Here is a 12,234-nt window from a genome sequence, read left to right on the forward strand (position 1 = left end):
TTTTCAACAAACAAGATAACTCTATGGGTTTGGGCTTTTTTTAATTCTATTTTTAATTTTTTCAATAGGTTATATTGATCACATGGCATTCGTTTACTAAATATAGAAACCAAAACACAGGGTAAGAAAACTGCACAGTTAGGAAAGAGACATAGATACTAATTTGAAATACATCAGAAAGGGAAGAATACATAGATACTTAATTTCAAATACATCTGATGTATTTGAAATACATCAGAAGGTGATGTCTATATATGATAGCTATAATATAAAGTGAATATGAACATTTCTCTAGGATGAGGCCATTGTGTCCTGTGGTAGTTTAGATGATGGGGAAATTACTTTCACCTCAAAGTCTGAAGATTAATAGGATATGAACTTGAAGAGACCGAAATTGAAGAGAAGGAAATTCTAGGCTGAGGGAAGATCATGGAGCAAATTCCAGGAGAGTGGATATGTGGCAAGAAGGTAGTTTCGTATGGTGGGAAGGAAGGGGGAATGTAAGAAATGATCCTGGTGGGTATCCCTGGGTGGCTCAGCGGTTAGCGCCTGCCTTTGGCCCACGGTGTGATCCTGGAGTCCCACGTCGGGCTCCCGGCATGGAGCCTGCTTCTCTCTCTGCCTGTGTCTCTGCCTCTCTGTCTCTGTATCTCTCATAAATAAATAAATAAAATCTTAAAAAAAAAAAAAAAAAGAAAAGAAAAGAAATGATCCTGGAACCCTAAGATAGTGGCCAAGCAAAATAATGTGTTCTTTTCCCTCAGAAAGATTTGGTGTAGGGATCCCTGGGTGGCACAGCGGTTTAGCGCCTGCCTTTGGCCCAGGGCGCGATCCTGGAGACCCGGGATCGAATCTCACGTCCGGCTCCCGGTGCATGGAGCCTGCTTCTCCCTCTGCCTGTGTCTCTCCCTCTCTCTGTCTCTCTCTCTCTCTGTGACTATCATAAATAAATAAAAATTAAAAAAAAGAAAGATTTGGTGTAGTACATAAAATGGATTAGAATAGGGAAGAGATGTTGGTAGGAAGGAGTTTTTAAGGCATTGCAATAAATAATACCAGCGAGAGATAACAAGGGCTAGAACACAAGTGGTATGAAGAAGGGGACCAAAAATAATAGATAACACATAATTGTGCTTATTATGGATCAGCCACTGCTCTGAGGGCTTCAAGTATATTAGTTAATTTAATTCTCACACATGCTGTGATATAGGTGCTATTACTATCCCAGTCACATAGGTAAGGAAAATTGCACTTTTCAGGATTTATTGAAGGACAGTAATTTGTTGCTAGACCTGTTAAATTATGTGACATCCATGTAATGGAATGGTATGAAACCATCAAAATTGATGCCATAGAAGTATGTCTATTGCTTTGAAAAGATATTTACTGTGTGTTAAGCCATGTTTGCAGTAGATACAGTATTTCTCAGTTTGTTTTACTCTGAAAGACTGTTCCTTATTAATTTTGTACCTTTTATGAAGTAAAAGAAAAAAAAAAAGCAAGCATGTTTCTCTCATCTTTACTCCCACCCCAAATTCCCACTCCCCAAAGGTAGCTGTTACTAATAATTTATAAGTATCCTGCCAATAATTTTCTTTTTTTTTTCTTTTATTTATTATTTATGATAGTCACAGAGAGAGAGAGAGAGAGAGAGAGAGAGAGAGAGGCAGAGACACAGGCAGAGGGAGAAGCAGGCTCCATGCACCGGGAGCCCGATGTGGGATTCAATCCCGGGTCTCCAGGATCGCGCCCTGGGCCAAAGGCAGGCGCCAAACCGCTGCGCCACCCAGGGATCCCGTATCCTGCCAATAATTTTCTTATGCACATATAGCATAAGTAAATATGTGCAAATTTTATCTTATGAAAATAATAGATGCATTTGGGTTTAGAAGTCACAGTGCAAAGGTACTATATTTTTTAAAGTACATATATTTGTATTTACTTCTCTGTATTTGGGTGTACTTCTTTAATTTTTATGTGAAATTACAATGCTGTAGATGATAACATCTGTGGAAGAAAAACATCATACTATGGAAGAAAAACAACATACTTAAATATATCTATTCCTTTGTTTTATGCAGTATCAAAACAAAATTCACTCTTTGGTTGCATTTTCCATTGTAGCATGTTGCTTTAGTCCATAGCATTCTCTACAGTGTTTTTGGTTCATAGGGTGTTTATTGAAAAGAATTAAGAGTGTTTATTTAGCCTGTGAATAAGAAAGGGAAAAATAAGGCCAGTTATTAATTAATCCAGGCTTACTTGTTTATTTTATGCATTAATCAGGTTTTTTTTTCTTTTCCCATTTTTTTTCCATCTGTCATTGACCTGTTTCACCATATGGAAACATTTCCATTCTGAAACTAATGGTACAAAAGAGATTTGAGGATTATATCTGCCTTGGATTATCCTTCCAGGACATTTTAGTTTTGTACTGTTTAAGAAAATGTAAATTTGCTAGTTCATTCAACTTCTTAATTTTTTATCTGACTGCTACAGTGTAAAAAAACTTTTATCAAGCAAATACATAAAATTAGATGCTTTCTAATAAACATCACCAAACATGATAAATTATTCAATTATGGATAATTTTCTAAAAATCAGGTACTTTTGTATTGATTTAACAATAACAATCTTCTCCCCCAAAGTATTTGTGCATTTGTGGGGGTAGGTTGGGGTAGGGGTCAGTGTTAGAGCAGTGACTGGTTCCAAACAGTCAGGTTTTGGAACAGGAACAGTCAGGAACAGTCAGGCTGGTTCCAGACAGAGCAGGTATGAGGTAAAACATAAATGTGAAGATAGAAGAGTTTATTTCCTATTTGTTTAAAGACAATTATGCGGCATCCTAAAAGTGGTATGATGGGAGTCCTCAGTGAAAAGAATATCAAACTTGACTAAGTATACTGATGTTACTAATAACTACAACTGTAAAAAATTAACAAAACTTTCTTGATGAAATGATGGGATCAGAATAGGCAGATGATTTAGACTGAACAACTTCCTAGAATAATGGTGTCCGGTAGAACTTTCTGCAGTGATGGAAATGTTCTTCACCTGTGCTGTCCAATATGGTACGACTAGGCACACATGTGGCTGTTGAGAGGCCTTAAAGTGTGGCAAGTGTGACTGAGAAACTGAACTGTTAATTTTGATTAAATTTAAATGACTATATGTTCTTAGTAGCTACCGTATTGAACAACACATTTCTGAAACATGCCTTTCATTCATATTTACTACTCACAAGTAAGACACAATCACTATTCTCAGAGACCATGTGGCCTGTGGAAAAGGCATACAAATATTTAACCTTGCGATCAGATACATGAAAGAAGCAGAATAAAGAGGAAATAAGATATGTCCAGCTGAGGGGAATAAAATCTACATGAAATGTTAGAGAAATTAACATGAGGCAAACAGGTTGAATTTTCCAGGGGTGACCTCTTTTTCAGATTTGCCCTTAGAGACTGCTCCATTTCTTCACAATAAAAGATGTACAGTAAGCAGTCTTTTGGTGCTGCCCCAGAATTTCCCAACATATCTATCATGTGTAAATCTTGTTGATACTTATTTCATTGAGAAAGATCCATCTGTCTCGTGGAGTTTTTCTTTTTTAATTAACCTGGAATTAACTGAGTTAATGCCACATAATTTAACAACTTATTATCAGTTTTTTTAATTATATAAGAAACTTGAAAATTGGCATTATGTTTTCTCTCTCTTAGATGATTACAATATCCCCTAATACTCAAATTCTTAAATTACTCGCTTGGAGTGATTAAATAGGATGTTTCCATTTTTTTTTCAGTAGAAAAAAATGTTCTAGATTTTTCAAAGTGGCTTCTCTGTTTGAACCTGAGTTCATTTCATCAATGAAACAAATCACTTCATTTAATTATATAATTTTTATGTTTACAAATTAATATTGCTAACATTCACTCACTATTATTTAAATGGAAGTTAGTGATTTAATTTAGGGATTATATTAAAACACCGAGAAACTTGTAATTAAAAGATTATAAATATAATTTCTGAAAATAGTAATTTATAGGTCAGTTAGAAATAAGATAACAAGAGATAATAAAATTATGAGGTTGGCATATCAATTTTTAGAATAATATGCTTTTGTAATACTTTATCTTCTAAACATGCATGTTTAAGAATTTTAATATTTTTCTCTGTAGATTTTTGCTTCAATGTCTTGAAGACCTTGATGCCAATCTGCGAAAGTTAAACTCTCGTCTGTTTGTGATTCGTGGACAGCCAGCAGATGTGTTTCCCAGGCTTTTTAAGGTAATCTTAAAAATCTTTGCATAAAGTAATAATCTTTTGTCAGAGAAGACACATATTTGTTTTTTGTTTTTTGTTTTTTCACATATTTGATATATAAAGTATTTGAGGTAATTTAAGTTTTGGGAAATTCTTTTTATTTAATAAAAGTTTCACATGGCAGAATCAGACAGTGAAAAAAGTGATTTACAATGAAAAGTTAAATCTTCCTTCTGCCTTAAAGTGCTAGTTCCCTTCCCAGAAGCAACAACTACTACCGATTTCTTATGTATGCATTAGAAATTTTTTTTGCATTAATAAGACTATAGGGGGTGGGAGTGAATGGGTGACGGGCACTGGGGGTTATTCTGTATGTTAGTAAATTGAACACCAATAAAAAATAAATTAAAAAAAATAAGACTATATATGTGCATGTATCTGTATCTATTTATCTAATACCTGTAGGTCCATCAATATATATAAATCTGCATTTATGTGTGTTACCATCCCCCTTTCTAATAACAAAGATAGGACACACATATTTTACACCATATGTGCCATGCTTAGCAAATGCTAAGCGAAATAAGTCATAGACAAATACCATATGACATCATTCCTATGTGGAGTTTAAGAAACAAAACAAGCAAGCAAAGGAAAAAAAAATCAAGAAAACAGACTCTTAACTATAGGGAACAAACTGATGGTTACCAGAGAAGAGGGGATGGTGGGGGGTAAGGGATGGGTGAAATAAATTAAGTGATGGGGATTAAGGAGTGCTCTTGTGATGAGCACTGAGTGGTGTATAGAATTGTTGAATCGCTGTATTGCACCCCTGAAACTAATATAACAGTGTATATTAACTATATTGGAATTAAGATAAAAAAGATAAAAACAAAAATATCACAAAACTTTTATTTACTTGTTTTAAAAAAATTAAGTCAGCAAGTCTTTTGTGATTTTTGTTTTAAGGTTTCTTTTACCTAAATTAACATATTATTGGATCAGACTACCTTTTGCATTTAGATGCTGTCCTGGTCTTTATTGGTTTGGCAGAAAAGCAGTGATTTCCACTTGGGCCATAAAATACTGTTACATAAAAATACACACAGACACATGGAGTGCTTACTGTTTTATTCTGATTTATCCTTGGGCTACATATCATATAAAATATGACTTAGGAAAACTTCATTCCAGATTATATACTATGTATAGAGCTGTAGAGGGAATTAATTCCTTTTTTTTATTGCTTCGATGTTTTTATTTTTACTTTTTGTTTAGAGATGCTACATGCATGTGTTTTTTTAAAAAAATAAATAAATAAATTAAAAAGAGCCTGAAAGGATATACAATAAAAAACAGGTCTCCTTCCCACCCTGTACCCTCACACCACCACCTCTCTGAGGGAAAATATACTTATTTTGTTGGTAACCAGCTGACTCATTTATATTATTGTCTCTGGTTTTATTATTTTAGTACAGAAAATAGAATTTCTAATAGGTAAGTAATCTGGGACACGTGGGTGGCTCAGCGGTTGGGCGTCTGCCTTTGGCTTAGGGTATGATCCCGGGGTCCCAGGATCGAGTCCCACACTGGACTCTTTGCGTGGAGCCTGTTCTCCCTTTGCCTATGTCTCTGCCTTGCTCTCTCTGTCTGTCATGAATAAATAAATAAAGTCTTTAAAAAGAAATAGATAACTAATCCTGTTTCCCACTTGGGAGGTGAAACTGCTTTAGGTGTTTGAGATGACAGTCGTTCCAGTAGTGATGTTTAGTATGTATCTTCTCCTCTCTGGAGCATTCACTTATTCTATTTTTATTGAGTAGATTTAGGGATAGAGTCAGAGCATTTTTATATACACGTATTTATATATATGTCTGATAAACTGTTGTATTTTCTGGTGTGTTTTCTAACTTAGAATTTTTCCCAGTTCTGAACTTATATGGGGCTTTTTTTTAAACTTTTTTTTCTGTTCTGAAGAAATGATAAACTTAGCAGATACCAATGTAGGATACACTATTAATCATATGAAATTTACATAAATTATTATTATGCAATTAAATCTTCCACATCTTCCACATTTGGTCCCAGAAAGGTAAGCTGCCAAAACCATGTACATTCTAGGCCTGGCAGAAACTTTTTTTGTAAAGATTTTTATTTATTCATGAGACAGAGAGAGAGAGAGAGAGAGAGAGAGACAGGCAGAGGGAAGAGCAGGCTCCCTGGGGGCAGCCCGGTGTAGGACTCGATCCCAGAACCCCTGGGATCACATCCTGAGTCAAAGGCAGACGCTCAACCACTGAGCCACCCGGGCACCCCTGGCAGAAACTTCAATGAAGAGTTTAAACATTAAAACATTCTCACTATATCCAAGAAACAGGGACTAAAGTCTTTATGGATGATTTCACTGAATTGTAACAAAAGTTTTATTCAAAATCACAGAATAAATCAAAGTACATCTACAGCCACTAACATTTCACATGCATAAAATTTATATTATGCTTTTTGAGTTATTTTTGATTCTTGCTCTATTATTCTATAGCACATGCTTATTTGTTTTTTTTTTAATTTTTTAAAATTTAAATTCCATTTGCCAACATCATATAACACCCAGGGTTCATCCTATGAAGTGCCCTTCTCAGTGCCCATCACCCAGTCACCCCCCCCACTCTCCTCCCCTTTTGCAACCCTTTGTTTCCCAGAGTTAGGAGTTTCTCATGGTTTGTCTTCCTCTGTTTTTTCGCCACTCAGTTTTTCCCTCCTTTCCTTTATAATCCCTTTCACTATTTCTTATATTCCACATATCAGTGAAACCATATGATGATTTTCTTTCTCCGATTGACATCTCACTCAGCATAATACCCTCCAGTTCCTTACATATTGAAGCAAATGGTAGATATTCGTCCTTTCTGATGGCTGAGTAATATTCCATTATATATATATATACACACACACACACACACCACATCTTCATTATCCATTCATCTGTCAAAGGACATCTTGGCTCCTTCCACAGTTTGGCTATTGTCGACATTGCTGCTATAAACATTGGGGTGCAAATGTCCCATCATTTCACTACATCCATCTTTGGGGTAAGTACCCAGTAGTGCAGTTGCTGGGTCGTAGGGTAGCTCTATTTTTAACTTCTTGAGAAACTTACGCACTGTTTTCCAGAGTGACTGTACCAACTTAACATTCCCACCAACAGTGCAAGAGGGTTCCCCTTTATCCACATCCTCTCCAACATTTGTTGTTTCCTGTCTTGTTCATTTTAGCCATTCTCACTGGTTTGAGGTGGTATCTCATTGTGGTTTTGATTTTTATTTCCCTGATGGCAAGTGATGTGGAGCATTTTTTCATGTTCTTATTGGCTATGTGTAGGTCTTCTTTGGAGAAATGTCTGTTCATGTCTTCTGCCCATTTCAAGACTGGATTGTTTGTTTCTTGGGTGTTGAGTTTGATAAGTTCTTTATAGATCTTGGATACTAGCCCTTTATCTGATATGTCATTTGCGAATATCTTCTCCCATTCTGTAGGTTGTCTTTTAGCTTTGTTGATTGTTTCCTGTGCTGTGCAGAAGCTTTTTATCTTGATGAAATACCAGTAGTTCATTTTTGCTTTTATTTCCCATCATAAGATGGGTCTTGCAAGAAGTTGCTGTGGCCAAGTTCAAAAAGGGTGTTGCCTGTGTTCTTTAGTATTTTGATGGATTTTTGTCTCACATTTAGATCTTTCAGCCATTTTGAGTTTATCTTTGTGTATGGTGTAAGAGAATGGTCCAGTTTCATTCTTCTGTATGTGACTGTCCAATTTTCCCAACACCATTTATTGAAGAGTCTTTTTCCCAGTGGATATTCTTTCCTGTGTTGTCAAAGATGAGTTGACCATAAAGTTGAGAGTCCATTTTTGGGTTCTCTATTCTGTTCAATTGATCTATCTGTTTTTGTGCCAGTACCATACTGATGATCACAGCTTTGTAATACAGCCAGAAGTCAGGCATTGTGATGTCCCCAGCTTTGGTTTTCTTTTTCAACATTCCTCTGGCTATTTGGGGTCTTTCTGATTCCATACAAATTTAAGATTATTTGTTCCAACTCTGAAGAAAGTCTGTGGTAGTTTAATAGGAATTGCATTGAATGTGTAAATCGCCTTGGGTAGCATAGACATTTTCACAATATTTATTCTTCCAATCCATGAGTGTGGGATGTTTTTCCATTTCTTTGTCTTCCTCAATTTCTTTCAGAAGTGTTCTGTAGTTTTTAGAGTATAGATCCTTTACCTCTTTGGGTTAGGTTTATTCCTAGGTACCTTATGGTTTGGGGTGCAATTGTGAATGGGATTGATTCCTTAATTTCTCTTTCTTCAGTCTCATGGTTAGTGTATAGAAATCCCACTGGTTTCTGGGCATTGATTTTGTATCCTGCCACATTGCTGAATTGCTGTATGAGTTCTAGCAATTTTGGGGTGGAGTCTTTTGGGTTTCCTATTTACAGTATCATGTCATCTGCAAAGAGGGAGAGTTTGACTTCTTTGCCAATTTGAATGCTTTTTCTTTCTGTTGTCTGATGGCTGCGGTTAGGACTTCTAGTACTATGTTGAATAGCAGTGGTGAGAATGGACATCCCTGTCATGTTCCTGATCTTAGGGGAAAGGCTCTCAGTGTTTCCCCATTGAGAATGATATTCACTATGGGCTTTTCATAAAGGTTTTTATGATACTGAGAAAAATTCTCTTTATCCCTACGCTTTGAAGAGTTTTAATCAGGAATGGATGCTGTATTTTGTCAAATGCTCTCTTTGCATCTATTGAGAGGATCATATGGTTCTTGTCTTTTCTTTTATTGATGTGATCTGTCACGTTGATTGTTTTATAAATGTTGAACCACTGCACATGCTTATTTGAATAAGAGATTAATTCAGCAGATAGTGATTGAGTGCCTATTATGTACAAGACAGAGTTCAAGGGGGTATGGATATTCTGGTGAACCAAAGAGAAGTCATTCCTACCTTGGCAGAGCTTATATGATAGTGGGAAGGAGGCAGATAATAAACTAGTAAATATGCAATGTCAGGCAGTAATAGGTGCTAAAATAAAGTGTGGGATATTAAGTGCTGAGGTGAGGGAAGGGTAATTACTTTATATGGAATCATGGGAAGCTTAACTTCTAAGATGATCTATATGGCAAACATGTGAAGAGACTGAGCCATGTAAATATCTGGAGTGTGATATTGTGAATCCACAACATTTTGCACCTTGTTCCATCAAAAGGTCAAGTTTAAATATGGGGTGGCCATATAACTTATTTTGACCAACTGCCAAGGACGACACTGAGTTCCAAATCCTAAGCCTCAAGCAACATTGAAGTCTGCCTTTGCCCTTTTAGAATGCTTTTTGTATCATGCAGAGAGTATTGGCTAAAATATCAAATTATGGGAGACTGTGTAGAGATAGAGGGCCAATCAACAGCCAGCACGAACGTCTGAGATGTAGAAGAGAGATTATTTTAGATCCTTTAGGCTCTGCCAAGCTGTCAGCTGATTGCAAGCTCATTTGTGAGCCCAGGTGAGATCAACAGAACCACACCATCTAGTTAATTGACAGACTTGTGAGGATCATTTTGAGCTGCTAAGATTACTGTAACATGGGGAAAGAATGTTGTAGGCAAAGGGGACAGGAGTTACAAAGGCCTTCATATGGAAGTGTGCTATGACTTGTTTAGGAACAACAAGAAGGCTAGCATGACTAGAAGCAGTGAGTGAAAAGCACAGAAAGGGTCAAAGAGGTTGCAAGGAGCCAGATCACAGGACTCTGTTTATAGACCATGTTTAAAAGTTTGGCTGTTACTCTGAGTGAAATGGGATGCCATAGAAATTTTTGAGTAGGAGTGATATGATTTCACTTATGTTTTCTTTTTTTTTCTTTATTATTGAAGTATAACTGACATTCAATTTTTTTTTTTTTTTTTTTTAATTCGACAGAGAGAGAGGCAGAGACACAGGCAGAGGGAGAAGCAGGCTCCATGCAGGAAGCCTGACGTGGGACTCGATCCTGGGTCTCCAGGATCACACCCCGGGCTGCAGGTGGCGCCAAACCGCTGCACCACTGGGGCTGCCCTTGACATTCAATGTTATATTAGTTTCAGGTATAGAGCATATCAGCTTAACAATTCTATATATTAGTGCTATATATTAGTGTAAGTGTGGTCATCGTCTGTCACCATACAGTGTTATATATTATTGATGATATTCTCTATGCTGTACCTTTTGATCTCCATGACTTATTTATTTTATAACTGGAAGTTTGTATCTGTTAATCTCCTTTATCTATTTTGTTCCTTTTCCTACCCACCTTCCATCTGGCAACCACCACTTTGTCCTCTGTATTTAAGAGTCTGTTTGGTTTGTTTGTTAATTGCTTTGTTTTTTAGATTCCATAAATAAGTGAAATCATATATTTGCCTTTCCCTGTCTTACTTATTTCACTTAGAATAATATACTCTAGGTCCATTTGTATTGTTGTAAATGGCAAGATTTCATTCTTTTTTGTGACTGATATTCTAGTGTGTTTGTGTGTGTGTGTGTGTGTATGTATAGACACACATGCAACATCATCTTTATTCATCCATCTATCAGCAGATACTTAGGTTGCTTCTGTATCTTGACTGTTATAAATCATGCTGCAGCAAACATAGAGGTACATATATCTTTTGAATTAGTGTTTTCATTTTCTTTGGGTAGATACCCAGTAGTGGAATTACTGGATCATACGGTATTTCTATTTTTAATTTTATGAGGAACCTCTATACTGTTTTCTGCAGTGGTCGCACTAGTCCATATTCCCACCAACATTGCATCAAGGTTTCTTTTTCACCACAGTCTTGCCAACACTTGTTATTTCTTGTCTTAATACTAGCCATCCTGAATGGTGTGAGATGATATCTTATTTGTGGTTTTGATTTGCATTTCCCTGATGATGAGTTATATTGAGCATCCTTTTTTTTTTTTGTATCTGTTGGCCATGTGTATATTTTCTTTGAAAAATGTTTATTCAGATCCTTTAACCATTTTGTAAATTTAAATTTAATTAATTAATGTATAGTATATTATTCATTTCAGAGAGAGAGTTTAATGATTGATTCATCAGTTGCATATAATACCCAGTGCTCAGGACATTAAGTGCCCTCCTTAATGCCATAAGAGACTCTTAGCTATAGGAAACAAACTGAGAGTCATTTGGCCATTTTAAATCAGATTTTTGAGGGGGATTTTGATGTTGAGTTTTATAAGCTCTTTATATATTTTGGATATATCATTTGCAAATATTGTCTTCCATTCAGTAGATTGTCTTTTTTGTTTTGTTCATTTCCTTCATTGTGCAGAGCTTTTTATTTTGGTGTATTCCCAATAGTTTATTTTTTATCTTTATTTTTTTCCAATAGTTTAATTTGCTTTTGTTTTCCTCGTCAGAAGAGACATTCATAAATATGTTGCTAAGGCTAATATCTCAACAATGAGAAGAAAGTGAATATGCCACAAAATCATGGGTTGGTTTTTTTTAACCTACTAGGGAGTTGAGGCCACAGAGAAACCTAAACTAAATTCCTTAAAGAGATGAACCTTTCATAGAAAAGAGACTCATGTCTCTATCCATGGGGACACAGCAGAAAAAGAAGGGAATCCACTATAGTTGAGAGTAAAAAGAAACCAGTCAAAATCTACCAAGCTTTTCATGGTCACATGTGGAATCTGACACTTGTGGAACAATAGTAAATGGCCTAACATATGTATAATTATAGACCTAGGAAAAAAGAGGGGAAAGAGAGTGGGACAGAAAAAAAATGTTGGAAGATACAATGATTAAGAATTTTCTAAATTTTTTTTCAAATATTTTATTTATTTATTTGAGACAGAGAGCACACATGTGAGGAGGAGGGGAGAAGCAGGCTCCCTGCTTAGCAGGGAGCCTGATGCA

General features: G+C 35.9%; 1 protein-coding gene across 5 annotated transcripts in view; it reads left to right on the plus strand.

The window, feature by feature from the left end:
- The window catches only part of CRY1 (cryptochrome circadian regulator 1), a 113,393-nt gene that overhangs the window by 62,571 nt on the left and 38,588 nt on the right, over positions 1–12,234 (plus strand). For all 5 annotated transcript variants that reach the window (XM_072844224.1, XM_072844225.1, XM_072844226.1 and 2 more), the window contains exon 2: positions 4,182–4,290. In XM_072844224.1, coding sequence (XP_072700325.1) covers positions 4,182–4,290 — 109 coding nt within the window. The remainder of the gene's footprint in view (positions 1–4,181; positions 4,291–12,234) is intronic.

The sequence above is a fragment of the Canis lupus genome, chromosome 11 (genome assembly GCF_048164855.1).
Source record: "Canis lupus baileyi chromosome 11, mCanLup2.hap1, whole genome shotgun sequence".
In the NCBI taxonomy this organism is placed as follows: Eukaryota; Metazoa; Chordata; class Mammalia; order Carnivora; family Canidae; genus Canis; species Canis lupus.